Source organism: Charadrius vociferus, unplaced genomic scaffold, assembly GCF_000708025.1.
Source record: "Charadrius vociferus isolate BGI_N301 unplaced genomic scaffold, ASM70802v2 scaffold478, whole genome shotgun sequence".
NCBI classification, from domain to species: Eukaryota; Metazoa; Chordata; class Aves; order Charadriiformes; family Charadriidae; genus Charadrius; species Charadrius vociferus.
This window is the reverse complement of record NW_009650063.1, coordinates 1,336,119-1,348,450: the sequence shown is the minus strand read 5'-3', so window position 1 is coordinate 1,348,450 and position 12,332 is coordinate 1,336,119. Positions and strand designations below refer to the sequence as shown.

Here is a 12,332-nt window from a genome sequence, read left to right as displayed (position 1 = left end):
CTGTTTAGCTTGGAATGCATTGAAATTAATCGGGATAAAAGAGTAATTTTCTGCTTTACTTCACTGTTTCGGTTTTGGTACTGAATTCACACACCTGATTTTGAGTCTTGTTTTAAATTATTCTACCGTAAGTTAGCACAGTCCTAGGATTTTCTTTCTTTTTTATTTTAAATAAAAATTGTACTACTACTTATTTCTGCTAGAAAGGGTTTAACTGTGTGTTCATGTGTACGGAATATTCCTCTAACATATGTCTTTACCATTTTGTTGGCATTTCTTCTTCCTATGTAGTGAGTGAAATATAAGTAGGAAGCAAACTATGATTTATGACAGCCATTTGGTAAAGACAACATAGATTAAGCATTTAAAATTGGGTTGCCAGGAGACCATTTCAAGACCACATCGGAGGTCTGACTTACTATTAGAACTGAACTCAGTTCTTTAAAATAAGGCCTAGGCAGTATATCAAATGAAGGTAAGTAATTTCAGACCACTTGACTTCTAAGAGGTAACATGCCATTTTAAATCTTAAAATATTTTATCTCTTCCTTTGGGACGAGAAAGGAGGGAATGCTGTCGTGCACCTTATATTCTCTTCTACCACTTCAAGAGGAATGGATTTTTTCCGAGAAGGAAGAATGATTATGCACAGTAGCTGCTGCTTAAGAGCAACGTACTTGTACCTAGCTATGGCAGGTGTCTTACATGGATAAGGAAGAGGAAAAGGAAGCCATGCTTCTGGAGGTCATCCTTGAGGTTCTAGTTCATAGGCATGTCATTACATAGCACAGTGGGATAGTACACGTGCCAATTCATTTGTGAAAGAAGCCCAAGAGAAAATAAAATAACCATACCAATGGTATTTGGGTTTGGCAGTGAAACAAATCGCCATGACTCCAGTTCTCAAAAGTGAAGCAAAATTTTGGCATTCAAGTGCAGAGGAGGTAAAAAACATGTCACAAGCAACTTTAACTTGGAAGAGTTAACAGGAAAAAAGAAGCAGGAGAGAAGAGGGAAAGATTTAACAAGATGGAGGGGAAAATGAGAAATTATAGATTTGGATAAAATAGTAGTAATTAAAAGTATATACAAATGGGAAAAATAGGGCAGGTGGAGACGGGCTAATGAGAGAAAAAATGCCTCAGGAAAAAAAAAGTAAAGAAACTTGTCAGCAAAGAAAAAAAAGGGAAGATTTTTTTGAAACTGGTTTACATGGGAAGATATTACAGAAATGTCACTCGGGGGTGGGTAGGGGGATGTAGGAAAGTAGAGAAAGAAAACAACAGAAAGAAGAACAGGAATAACTTAGGGAGCTCATAATTTCCATCTACAGATATGTCAGTAACATTTTGCTGCAAAGAAGACAAATGTAGACAAAAAACAGTGACAAAATGTATTGCCAGTAAATGTCCTCATATATATGACACTTTCACTGCATTATATATGTGCAGTATCTAACATTACCAAGTACACTCTCAGGTACTCTCTTGGGTTTCTATCTTGTGTTAGATCTACCCACTACTAGTGGTCTTTATAAGGAAATTAATTAAGAATTATGTCACTATCCCTTAACTAAACAATCCTCTAACAATCTTACTTCTGTTCAGGCTCATTTCATATTTGTTTGATAAGCTAGTTCTGTCACTGGAGCCTTTCGTTATATTTTCTCTCACCTGTCCAGCTGAGGAAGATAGTGGTAGAGCGGCTTTGGTGGGCATCTGGTCTCCAGCCAGGGTCAACCCACCACATATTTTTATCATGATGAAACCCAGAGGTTTTAAATATATTTGAAGTGGAACTGTCTTAGGCACAATAAAAAAATTCAAGTTTTGCTGTAAAAGCATTTTTGTAGCAGAGCTGTTGTTAAGAAACACTTCAGTTGAAGGCAGTACTTTAGCCGACGTGTTATTCCAGCCCCATGCTGTCCAATGAAAGAAGCTATATCACCAAAACTTGTTAGTATAATTGCCATCTGTATTACCAGCTTATACAAGCAGAGCCAAAATTTCACCAGAAGTTCACTTCTGAAAGCAAGAGCTCTGTCAGCAGAATCTGGAAGCATGAATCTGGCTGGAGAAAGAGGCATTTCCTTTCTTTCCCCTTTATCCTGCCCTCATGCAGACCAGACAGATGGCAAGTGAGAAGGCAAGGGATGTTATTATCCCATGTAGCAGATAAGGCAGTGAGATAGCCAGATTAAGTACTTTGCTGCAATTTATACCGGAAGGATGCGCTTAGCCAAGAAATTAACCACAATTGTTTGGACATCTGCCTTAACCATAAAACCATGCTTCCCTCTTTGCCAATTCAGAAATCAGAAGTGCCCATTCTCACTTCAGTGTCTTAAGCCCGAGAGGTAGACAAGAAAATTAATTAAAATCATAATTAAATGTAAAATAAGGAAGGAAAGATGGAGAGAAAGGGAGGGGGAAAAAAAGAGAAGCAAAACAGGCAGTGAGGCGCAGAGATGAGTGCAGGCATGTGTGGGAGAGGCTGGGAAATAAAAGCCAGAGATAAACAAGATTTAAGAGTGAATTTAGGCAAATGATTATTACATGTTGGAAAATTTAAACAAAATCTACCTGAAAATGAAAAAGTCAAAAAAACCCCACAACAACAACCAAAAAAAGGAAGTGAATGGAAATGCTTCATAGTTAAGTTTAACCTACTTCTAGAATCAGTCTGTAGTGTTAATTTAAATAATAATTGCTGGCTCATTAAATACATAAAGTAGCTATTCTGCATCTGCCCGACTTTGCGTTCCTTATTTCAAAAATTTACATGAAAACATGATTTTTGTTCTGAAATTGATAGTGCAGATTGTTCTCATGCCAGTGATTTCATATTGAAAAAGAGAAAGGTAGTTTAAATAGACAGACAGACAAGACCGACCAATATAAGCAAAACTGAGCATTTGTAGGACTTTTTTTCATATTTGCCTATGACGCATCACCAGCACTTTAACACTTTTTAGGCCAATAACAAAGGGTCTAATTTATTTTGTTCTTTTAGAAGCTTATCAGCCTCAGGGTATAAGTACCAACGTCCATGATATATGGATTTTTGAGCATGCATCCCTGAAAAATGCAGAGATCCTCCAGTCATTTCTTTGGTCAGGATATCTATTTTCTTGTTCTTTTCTGAATGTTATTTAGCCATCTTTTTCACCTCTTTGTAGCATACGCATCAAGTACTTGAAAAGGAACTTTTTAAAAAAAAATCTTAATACACATAGCCGTATGTCCATTTGTCCCCTACTTCCCATATGTTAGCAAAATACAGTGTTGAAAAGTCTTTGTTATCAGCGTTTCACCCTCACCTGGAATAGCTTTAAAAGCACACAGCAGATACAGATGAACAAAGAAATCCTAGAGGCCTGTTTGAGAACAGTAAAAAACAGTTCAATGCAGAGGGGGAACAGAGAATTGCGAAGATAGCAGTGTGGGAAAAGAAAACCAGACGTTTTCTTTTCATAAATACAAAAATGAGAGCTGATTCAATGACACTGAAAGTTAGGATACTTAGAACACTAAAGCTGGCGGAGGCAGGGAGATGACAGAACTTCAATGTAAAACTATTACATAGAAATCACTATCCACCACTATAGTTTACATATATAAACAAAATAGTTTTCAACATAAATGTATCTAGGCTAAGGCTTTAATTTCAAATTAAAACCGTTATAAACTTCAGAGCATTGATAACTGTTTCTCAGTGGTTGAGCAGTCTTCCAGTCATTTATGGCTTTCAGTGGTCAGTTAACTAGGCAAAAGACATCATCCTCTGCTAAGGATGTCAGCCTCGGAAACATATTGCAGCTGTGGATGGTATACTGAGTTCAACTTCCATTTGATTCAGAAGGGGAAAGCCTATGTTCTAAAACCTGTTTAATCTTAATTTGAAGATGTAATGTGCTTTTGAAGATCTTAATTTTGTATTTACCGTTTTGAAAACCACTTGCTGTGGAGGATTACGATTCAGTTCTTTTTTAGCATGATTATTATGAACCGGACAAGCGGTTGCTGGGAACATGTTTTGACAATAATCTGCAGATATACTTTGTACTGCCTACAAAAGAAGTAGTTTGTTTGCTGAAATGGCCCCATTTATTACAGAAGTTTTCAGTGCACATCTTTCAGTATTTTCTTAACAGTTGACTAAGCATCAAGAAAGAACACATTGCAACAAATTCTGGGCCATCTCTTCATATAATGAGACCTTCTAAAGTAGATGCTAATGTAATGCCTTGCATTTATGTCAAGAAGTTGCTCAAATAATTTACACACACAGCAAATCAATCACTGTAAATGGTATTTAAAGAATAGCTAGCTTTGTGGAAATAATAAGTGGCTAGGGTTTGAACAGCATGATTTATTGTGTCATTTTGTTTGCTTTTAAAAGGTTAATGGCAGAAACCTCCTTTCAGTTGACTTTGATCGAACCACAAAGACGGAAAAGATCTACGATGACCACCGTAAATTTCTGCTGAGGATTGCCTATGACACGTCAGGGCACCCCACCCTGTGGCTACCGAGCAGCAAGCTGATGGCTGTCAATGTTACCTACTCATCCACGGGCCAAATAGGCAGCATACAGCGAGGGACGACTAGTGAAAAAATAGAGTACGATGGACAGGGAAGGATAGTGTCTAGAGTGTTTGCTGATGGGAAAACTTGGAGTTACACATATCTGGAAAAGGTAAAGAACACTCGGGTTTTAAAAAATGCTTTGAAAGGGCTGAAATTCTGCAGCATCTGACTGCTGCATACAAAGCAAAAACAGGTAGTAGAAGCACATTTCAATTATTCTAAGTATCAACATGTGATTCCTAGGGGAATGTTTTATACAATAGATATGTAATCACACTGTAGCTAATTGCTAGGAATTGATGTCTTTTTAAATTATTTAGGCCACTGACTAACAAGAAGCATCTGTATTTACCTTTTATCTTAACGCTTAAAATAAGGTTCAGGGACTAGATCTCTGCAGTGTAATTCAGTTGAAAGTAATTTGTTTGTAAATTCTTCACTGTTGGGGTTTTTTTCACTACCAAGAAAAGCTCTTGCTTCTAAATAGTTTCAGCTATCAATTTGTACTTGCTATATGCTGTAGCATCAAAATAAATGATAGGCAAAAGATCAGGAATTTTCATTATATACAACGACTGCTGAATGATAGCTCTCCCTCTAGAAATATCTGTGAAAATCCCCCTTGTGAGATCTCATGCCTGCTATGCAAAAAGAGAATCCATTTCTTTCTGGGGTTTAAATATATTTCTATTGAAGCTGTTGCTCAGCAAATACTGTTGACTAGTCATTGCAGACATAATTTAATGAAGACCTATGATACATAATAGCCACACATCAGAAAAAAATGTGAGAATAATTCCAAGTAGCTCCTTTTGATATAAATAATCAAACAATTGTTTTGCTTATGTCTTAAAAGCTTACAGAACAAGAACACACTATTCAGAGATCTCAGGCTATTCAGATTCTTCAAAATCATCTCTAATTGTAGGGAAGAAATTGTATCTCCCATATGTTGTTCTCCTCGTGAGTTAATGGCTCTAAGACAGTTTTACTTCTTCCCATATTAAACATGACTTATCTGAATCCATTGACAATCTGCTGTTTAGCTGTGAGTGCTTGATAAAAGAGTGATACAGTCATAACAAGTAGCAAATTATGAATGTGGAACTACTAATTACAGAACCCCTTACAATTAAGCATCCAAGTAAATTAGGCAGGGAGATGTTAACAACATGTAAGGTCAAGGATAACTCAATTAAAGAGGAGATAATTTTCTCAAGTGGGAATGTCACATTTTTGTGGGGGAGGGTGCTACTCCACCATTTGTCACATGGTAAAAATCTGTTCTTAATTTTCAGTCAATGGTTCTTCTGCTTCATAGCCAACGGCAGTATATCTTCGAATATGATTTGTTGGATCGGCTTTCTGCTGTCACCATGCCCAGTGTTGCTCGTCATACCATGCAGACTATCCGCTCCATTGGCTATTACCGGAATATATACAACCCCCCAGAAAGTAATGCTTCTGTTATAATGGACTACAATGAAGAAGGGCAGCTCCTTCAAACTGCTTTCCTGGGGACAAGCCGAAGAGTATTATTCAAGTACAGACGGCAGACCAAGCTCTCAGAAATTTTATATGACAGTACGAGAGTTAGTTTTACTTATGATGAGACAGCAGGAGTCCTGAAAACAGTAAACCTCCAAAGCGATGGTTTTATCTGCACCATTAGATACAGGCAAATTGGCCCATTGATTGACAGACAGATTTTCCGCTTTAGCGAAGACGGAATGGTAAATGCCCGATTTGACTACAGCTATGACAATAGCTTCAGAGTGACTAGCATGCAAGGTGTCATTAATGAAACCCCATTGCCTATTGATCTCTACCAGTTTGATGATATCTCTGGCAAAGTTGAACAATTTGGAAAATTTGGAGTTATATATTACGATATTAACCAGATCATTTCGACAGCTGTAATGACCTACACAAAACACTTTGATGCACATGGCCGCATCAAGGAAATTCAGTATGAAATATTTCGGTCATTAATGTATTGGATTACAATTCAGTATGATAACATGGGACGAGTGACAAAAAGAGAAATTAAGATTGGGCCATTTGCCAACACCACAAAATATGCTTATGAATACGATGTAGATGGTCAGCTCCAGACTGTTTATCTGAATGAAAAAATAATGTGGCGATACAACTATGACCTGAATGGCAACCTCCACTTGCTCAACCCCAGTAGCAGCGCCCGTTTGACGCCCCTTCGCTATGACCTGAGAGACAGAATAACTCGACTAGGTGATGTTCAGTACCGATTAGATGAAGATGGATTTCTGCGTCAGAGGGGTACTGAAATCTTTGAATACAGTTCAAAGGGCCTTCTTACTCGAGTTTATAGCAAAGGCAGTGGGTGGACGGTGATTTACCGTTATGATGGACTTGGACGACGAGTTTCCAGTAAAACAAGCCTTGGCCAGCACCTCCAGTTTTTTTACGCAGACCTTACTTACCCAACCAGGATAACTCATGTATATAACCACTCAAGTTCTGAAATCACATCTCTTTACTATGATCTGCAAGGGCACCTTTTTGCCATGGAAATTAGCAGTGGAGACGAGTTTTACATTGCATCAGACAATACGGGGACACCACTGGCTGTTTTCAGTAGCAATGGTCTCATGCTCAAACAAATTCAGTACACTGCTTATGGAGAGATCTATTTCGACTCTAACCTTGATTTCCAGCTGGTAATAGGATTCCACGGAGGCTTATACGACCCACTGACCAAGCTAGTCCACTTTGGAGAAAGAGATTATGACATACTGGCAGGCCGGTGGACAACACCTGATATTGAAATCTGGAAGAGAATTGGGAAGGATCCAGCTCCCTTTAATTTGTACATGTTTAGAAATAACAACCCAGCCAGTAAAATACACGATGTGAAGGATTATATCACAGGTAAAAGAAGGTTACTTAATTGCAAGACTGTCTCTCACTTGCTCAAAAATTTACCTTTCTGTGTCCTGATTATCTGGGTTACAGGCTGAGGATATTGTCCAGGGAAGGTTAGTAAAGAAACTCTCTGGGAAGATAATAGTTAAAAAAATTGTTCTAAACTTGGTGTTTAGAATCAGATCAGCAAAGTCATTTTAGCTTGGGGGTGCTGGACCTATAGACATCCAATTTAGGCTGGAATTCACAATTTTGGTGAAGTACCTAAATATGTCCTATTTGGAAAAGTGCTTTATGAGGAAGCATTAAGCACTTAACAATGAGAATAATTACAGCAAACACACTTACCAGGAATAGTGAAATAGCAAATGGGAGATCCTGAAAGTATCTCATCTAAGGTTTAGATGTTGATGCAGGTACCTGTGTAAGAGATTAAGATCCACAGGCCATTACTAGCTTTTAGGTTTATGTATCTAAACATAAACCTTGTGCCCTACACAGTCCTTATGGTGCTTTAATATTGGACTGTTGACCCAAAAAGATAATTCAGAGCATCTCCGTATACAGAGGGGTTGGGTTTTCCAAAGTACACTTTGGAGTACCATTGGAGTACATCTCTTCGTCTCCCACTGACTGAACTGAAACACAAGGTGCCTCAGCTAGAGATCTTGGTGCACTGGGAGAGGAAAGAGGACCCCTAGGTTCTCCTTCCAATACTGTTACGCATCACCCAGCGCTCTTATAATGAAAAAAAAAGACACCTTGAGAGGAAGTACAACAGCAAGAACCCCTCGAGGATGTTCATAGGAGTCTTCTTACATGTGGATTAGAGTCAGGCTTCTTCATGGCTCTGGGCTACTGACCGGTAAGAAGTGCGTACTCATGGACCAAAAAGACCAAAGACAAGAGGGAGTGAGACTGTAAGGTAGCAAGGGCAGGAGGGGTCTTTTTGTGACCAATTTAATTCATTAACATAGCGGCAAATATTCACTGGAAGCTCGTTGATATTTTCCAGGGTAGGTTTTTGCAAGGCTACTAATGTAATTTGGCTAAGAAAGAGAAGTACAATAAGCTCCAGGGCCAGCACAAAGTAATGAGTACACAGCCAGGAGCAGGGAAGGAGTAGAATACACAAAAAGGAGTGTGAATGTCTCTTTCGGCAACAGAAAGCTGCTAACATGCCATTTCTTGTGTAACTGAGTTCTTAAGGAACGTATATGCTTTTTGTGGGTCTAGAGTTAGCCATGTGTAGTGTTTTCCATTATTCTACATACAAAAAAGTCTGATTGCATATCACCAGAAGTTTCTGAAAAATGCATGGCTCAGATACATTTGAATTTTCATATTTGAACAGATGTAAATAATCCAAAATGTTTTACACAGACAGTGCCAGACTACAGGAGGGGCTCAGCCCCACTTACTTACGAATTGTGAAAATACCACTCAGAAAAGCATTTTGGGAATCAAGTGGGTTTGCATTAATTTAACAAACAGCAGCTATTAACAGGGTCGCTAACGGGCTGCCTGGGAGCAAGGATAATAACAGACCTTTGAATCTGTCCTCTTCTAGCAGCATGTGCTGTAGGGGATGCAGTTGCAATCAGATTCTTTGTGGCATTGAAAATGATGCACTTGGTTGAAAAATTGCCCTCAAAATACAGTTTTAGTTCTTTTCTTAACATCTTTGATGTATGGAATACATAGACACACACTGCTCGTATCAGGTTATCATTACAATGAGTAATTTGGCTGACTGGCAGTTTCAGATGCAGAGCCTCACAAGCTGCATCATTTATCTGGAAAGGTTAGAAATTATTTTAAGGTAAATATTTTTTTATTCTTTTAACATTTGGAAGAAATTGGTTCCTTGTTCCACATATTTGGGGTTTTCTTAAATGAATACTACTAGACTTCGCAAGGAGCACTCTGCCAACTTCTGCTAAGCTTAGTATTTGTGAAATATAGGGTAGAAAGACAGAAACAACGCAGAGCACCCATTCTTGCCCAACAATTGTTAACTAATTAATTGTTGGCATCCCTAATTTATTTATTTTTAACAGAACATAAAATGTATCATAAATAATGTTATCTAATGCTAATTTGGTATCCTGTCTGCTTACTGATGCAACTGTAATGCATTTCATTAGCTTTTAATTTTATCAGCCCAACTACATCCTGAAGAGGGATTCAAGATTTCTCTTGAATCAACATAAAATATCTGCCAAACCATTTAAAAGGCAATTGACCGTATAGGTGTTACTTCAGGGGTAGTTTGAAGACATTGCAATAACACATACATAACAAAAGGACAGGATGTGCTCTGCAGTACTTCTTTTTTTTTCGCTTTGTTTTAAAGTATTGATGATGAAGGTGGGACATAGAGCATGTTCAGCCTGACCATGAAATCCTAATTAGTTTAGGCAATATTGGAAGGAAATCTCACTTTAAGTGTGCTCCTATAGTTGTTCTGGAAGTCACTAAGGCTTTCAGAATTGCTGAAACCTTTTTCTTCTAAGTTTAGAACTTCAAGTTTACTGCATAGGCTTGCTATTCTAGCTGTAGCACAAATCTAAATCCATCCATATCAAAACGAAGACTTGAATAATGTTCGTGTTACAGAAGGAAATCAACTATGCCAAAAACTATTCCATGTAAAAATGGTTAGATTGCAAAATATAGAACACTTCTAATAATTTTATTTTTTAATAATTCTCTTTCAGATGTTAACAGCTGGCTGGTGACATTCGGCTTCCATCTGCACAACGCCATTCCTGGTTTCCCTGTTCCGAAATTTGATTTAACAGAACCTTCTTATGAACTTGTGAAGAGCCAGCAATGGGAGGACATACCAGTAAGAAACAAAACTCAACATAAAAATGGGACAGGACAGAATGTTCCCTTCTATTCAGATCTTATTAGGCATGGATAATCCTGACAGGGTTACTTGCTAAGTTAAACCTGAACAGTGCTTTTCAAACCTCTAATTTTTATCTACTTTCAAAAGAATTTAAGAAATTACAGATTTGCTATGTTAGGTACCATTTTAAATAAGCTTTTGTTTTCTTTCAGCAATAATAAAAATGCAAAAAGACAATAATCTACAAAAAGAAGTTTAAGACCTTTTAAAGATGCCTGAATTTCATAGTAGAAACTACAGAGATTAGATTTGTACTAACACTCTGCCTGAAGGCAGAAACTGAACACTATAGTAAAAAATAGATTGTGAAATAAACAGAAGAACAGGTGATATAAATTATGCATACCAGGCACCACTACAATTTCGCTTCTCTTTAATATTAACCACATTTTATATATAAAGATAAAATATTGAAAATGAAATTACCTGAGGTAAAACCCATTACATTACATAAAACCAAAACTCCAGGTGCTTATGAAGTTCTTTGGGAGGAAAAAAATGAACTTCAGTCCTAAAAACCTGCTACAGTTTTAAATGATGGAAGAAATAAACGTGGAAGTGAAAATCTAAATCTGCTATTTAAGAAAATCATATTTACAAATGAAACTTACTCAAAGATCAAAGACCTATGCCCTCAAAAATCCTATGATTCTCAGTTAAAAAGGAAGCGTTAAGAGACAGTAAAATGGGTAATCCCATTGTGAGCAGTCAAAACTCTTTTAACAAGAATCATAATAGAGAAATTTACGAGATTAGAAGAGGATATGATCTTGAAGAATCTTACAACCTAATTTAGACAAAAAACCATTACAAGGGTGGCCCAGCGGAAGGGAGCATATGGAAGCTAATTTTGCATGCATGAAGTGACCCGCTATATATATTTTTAATAGCCAGCAATTGAGTAACAGGGAAAGACCTTAGAGCACAGCATGAGAATAGTGTCTCCCATGAACAGTAGAAGCAGTGAAGGAGGAGCATTGCAAGTACTCCAGGCAAGGTAGTTGTATCAGGAGATAAGAGACCTGTCATCAGGCACAGCTGTGAAGAACTGTCAGAGGTTGTTTATTTAGATCTTAAAGGCTAAAGAATGCAATTATCCACTAACAGCAGCAAAGGTGCATCAGGAGAAGAACCAGTCTGGTCAAAAAGATGACAGCAGACAGCTAGTTGTCAAAAATATTCACAAAAGAGCTCAACAATGTGAGGAGTGTCAGGGGCATGTGACATGACAGCGAGAAAGAGAGAAGTGGGAGGAACATAGATATTCAAAATTCTCAGGTAGGAAGAAGCTGTGACTATGATAGTCACTGTTGAACAAGCAAATGTAACCAGGAGCCAGAAGTAAATACACAAACTACTTAGTATTTTGAAACATTCTGGAGTGAGTGAGCTTTACGGAGCTCTGAGGCTTTGCTTCAGAGCTCTGAGGATCCATGTTAAAAATAAACAAACTTTGTCATTATGAAGTTGCTATAGCATCCTGCTGCTCTCACTGATGAGTGTGCTCTCTAGAATATATTTTTGTGCTCAATACCTTTCATGTAGGCTTTACAACAGCTGAAATCCATACTTGTTAGCAAATGCAGTCAGGAATCTGCCACATTCAAGACGAGTTGAGAGTCCAAGTCAATTCAAAATTCCCTCAGGAACTGTCCCCTCCAGAAAGCCTCCCTCATGGCAGAGCAGAGAAGCCTTTGCAAACCTTTTGCCAGGCTTGGATTAGCAGCAAGACTGAATTAAGGTTGTAGGCGTCTGTTAATGACTCCTGCTTGGTCTCCCACCCAGAAATTTGGGAAAACTAAACAGGCATTTGCCTCATTTGTCAACAATGAATCAAGTGGGTTAAGCAGTACTTTTACTAAAGGGGAGAAGGGGTCAATTGGAAGATAAACTGGATCATCTACAGAAACTAAGTACTCCTC

At 37.8% G+C, this 12,332-nt stretch overlaps 1 protein-coding gene across 1 annotated transcript in view; it reads left to right on the top strand.

Moving 5' to 3' along the window:
• The window catches only part of TENM3 (teneurin transmembrane protein 3), a 323,623-nt gene that overhangs the window by 308,320 nt on the left and 2,971 nt on the right, over positions 1-12,332 (top strand). The window contains exons 28-30 of the mRNA XM_009891787.1: positions 4,402-4,698; positions 5,888-7,499; positions 10,214-10,344. Of these exons, the coding sequence (XP_009890089.1) occupies positions 4,402-4,698; positions 5,888-7,499; positions 10,214-10,344 (2,040 nt within the window). The remainder of the gene's footprint in view (positions 1-4,401; positions 4,699-5,887; positions 7,500-10,213; positions 10,345-12,332) is intronic.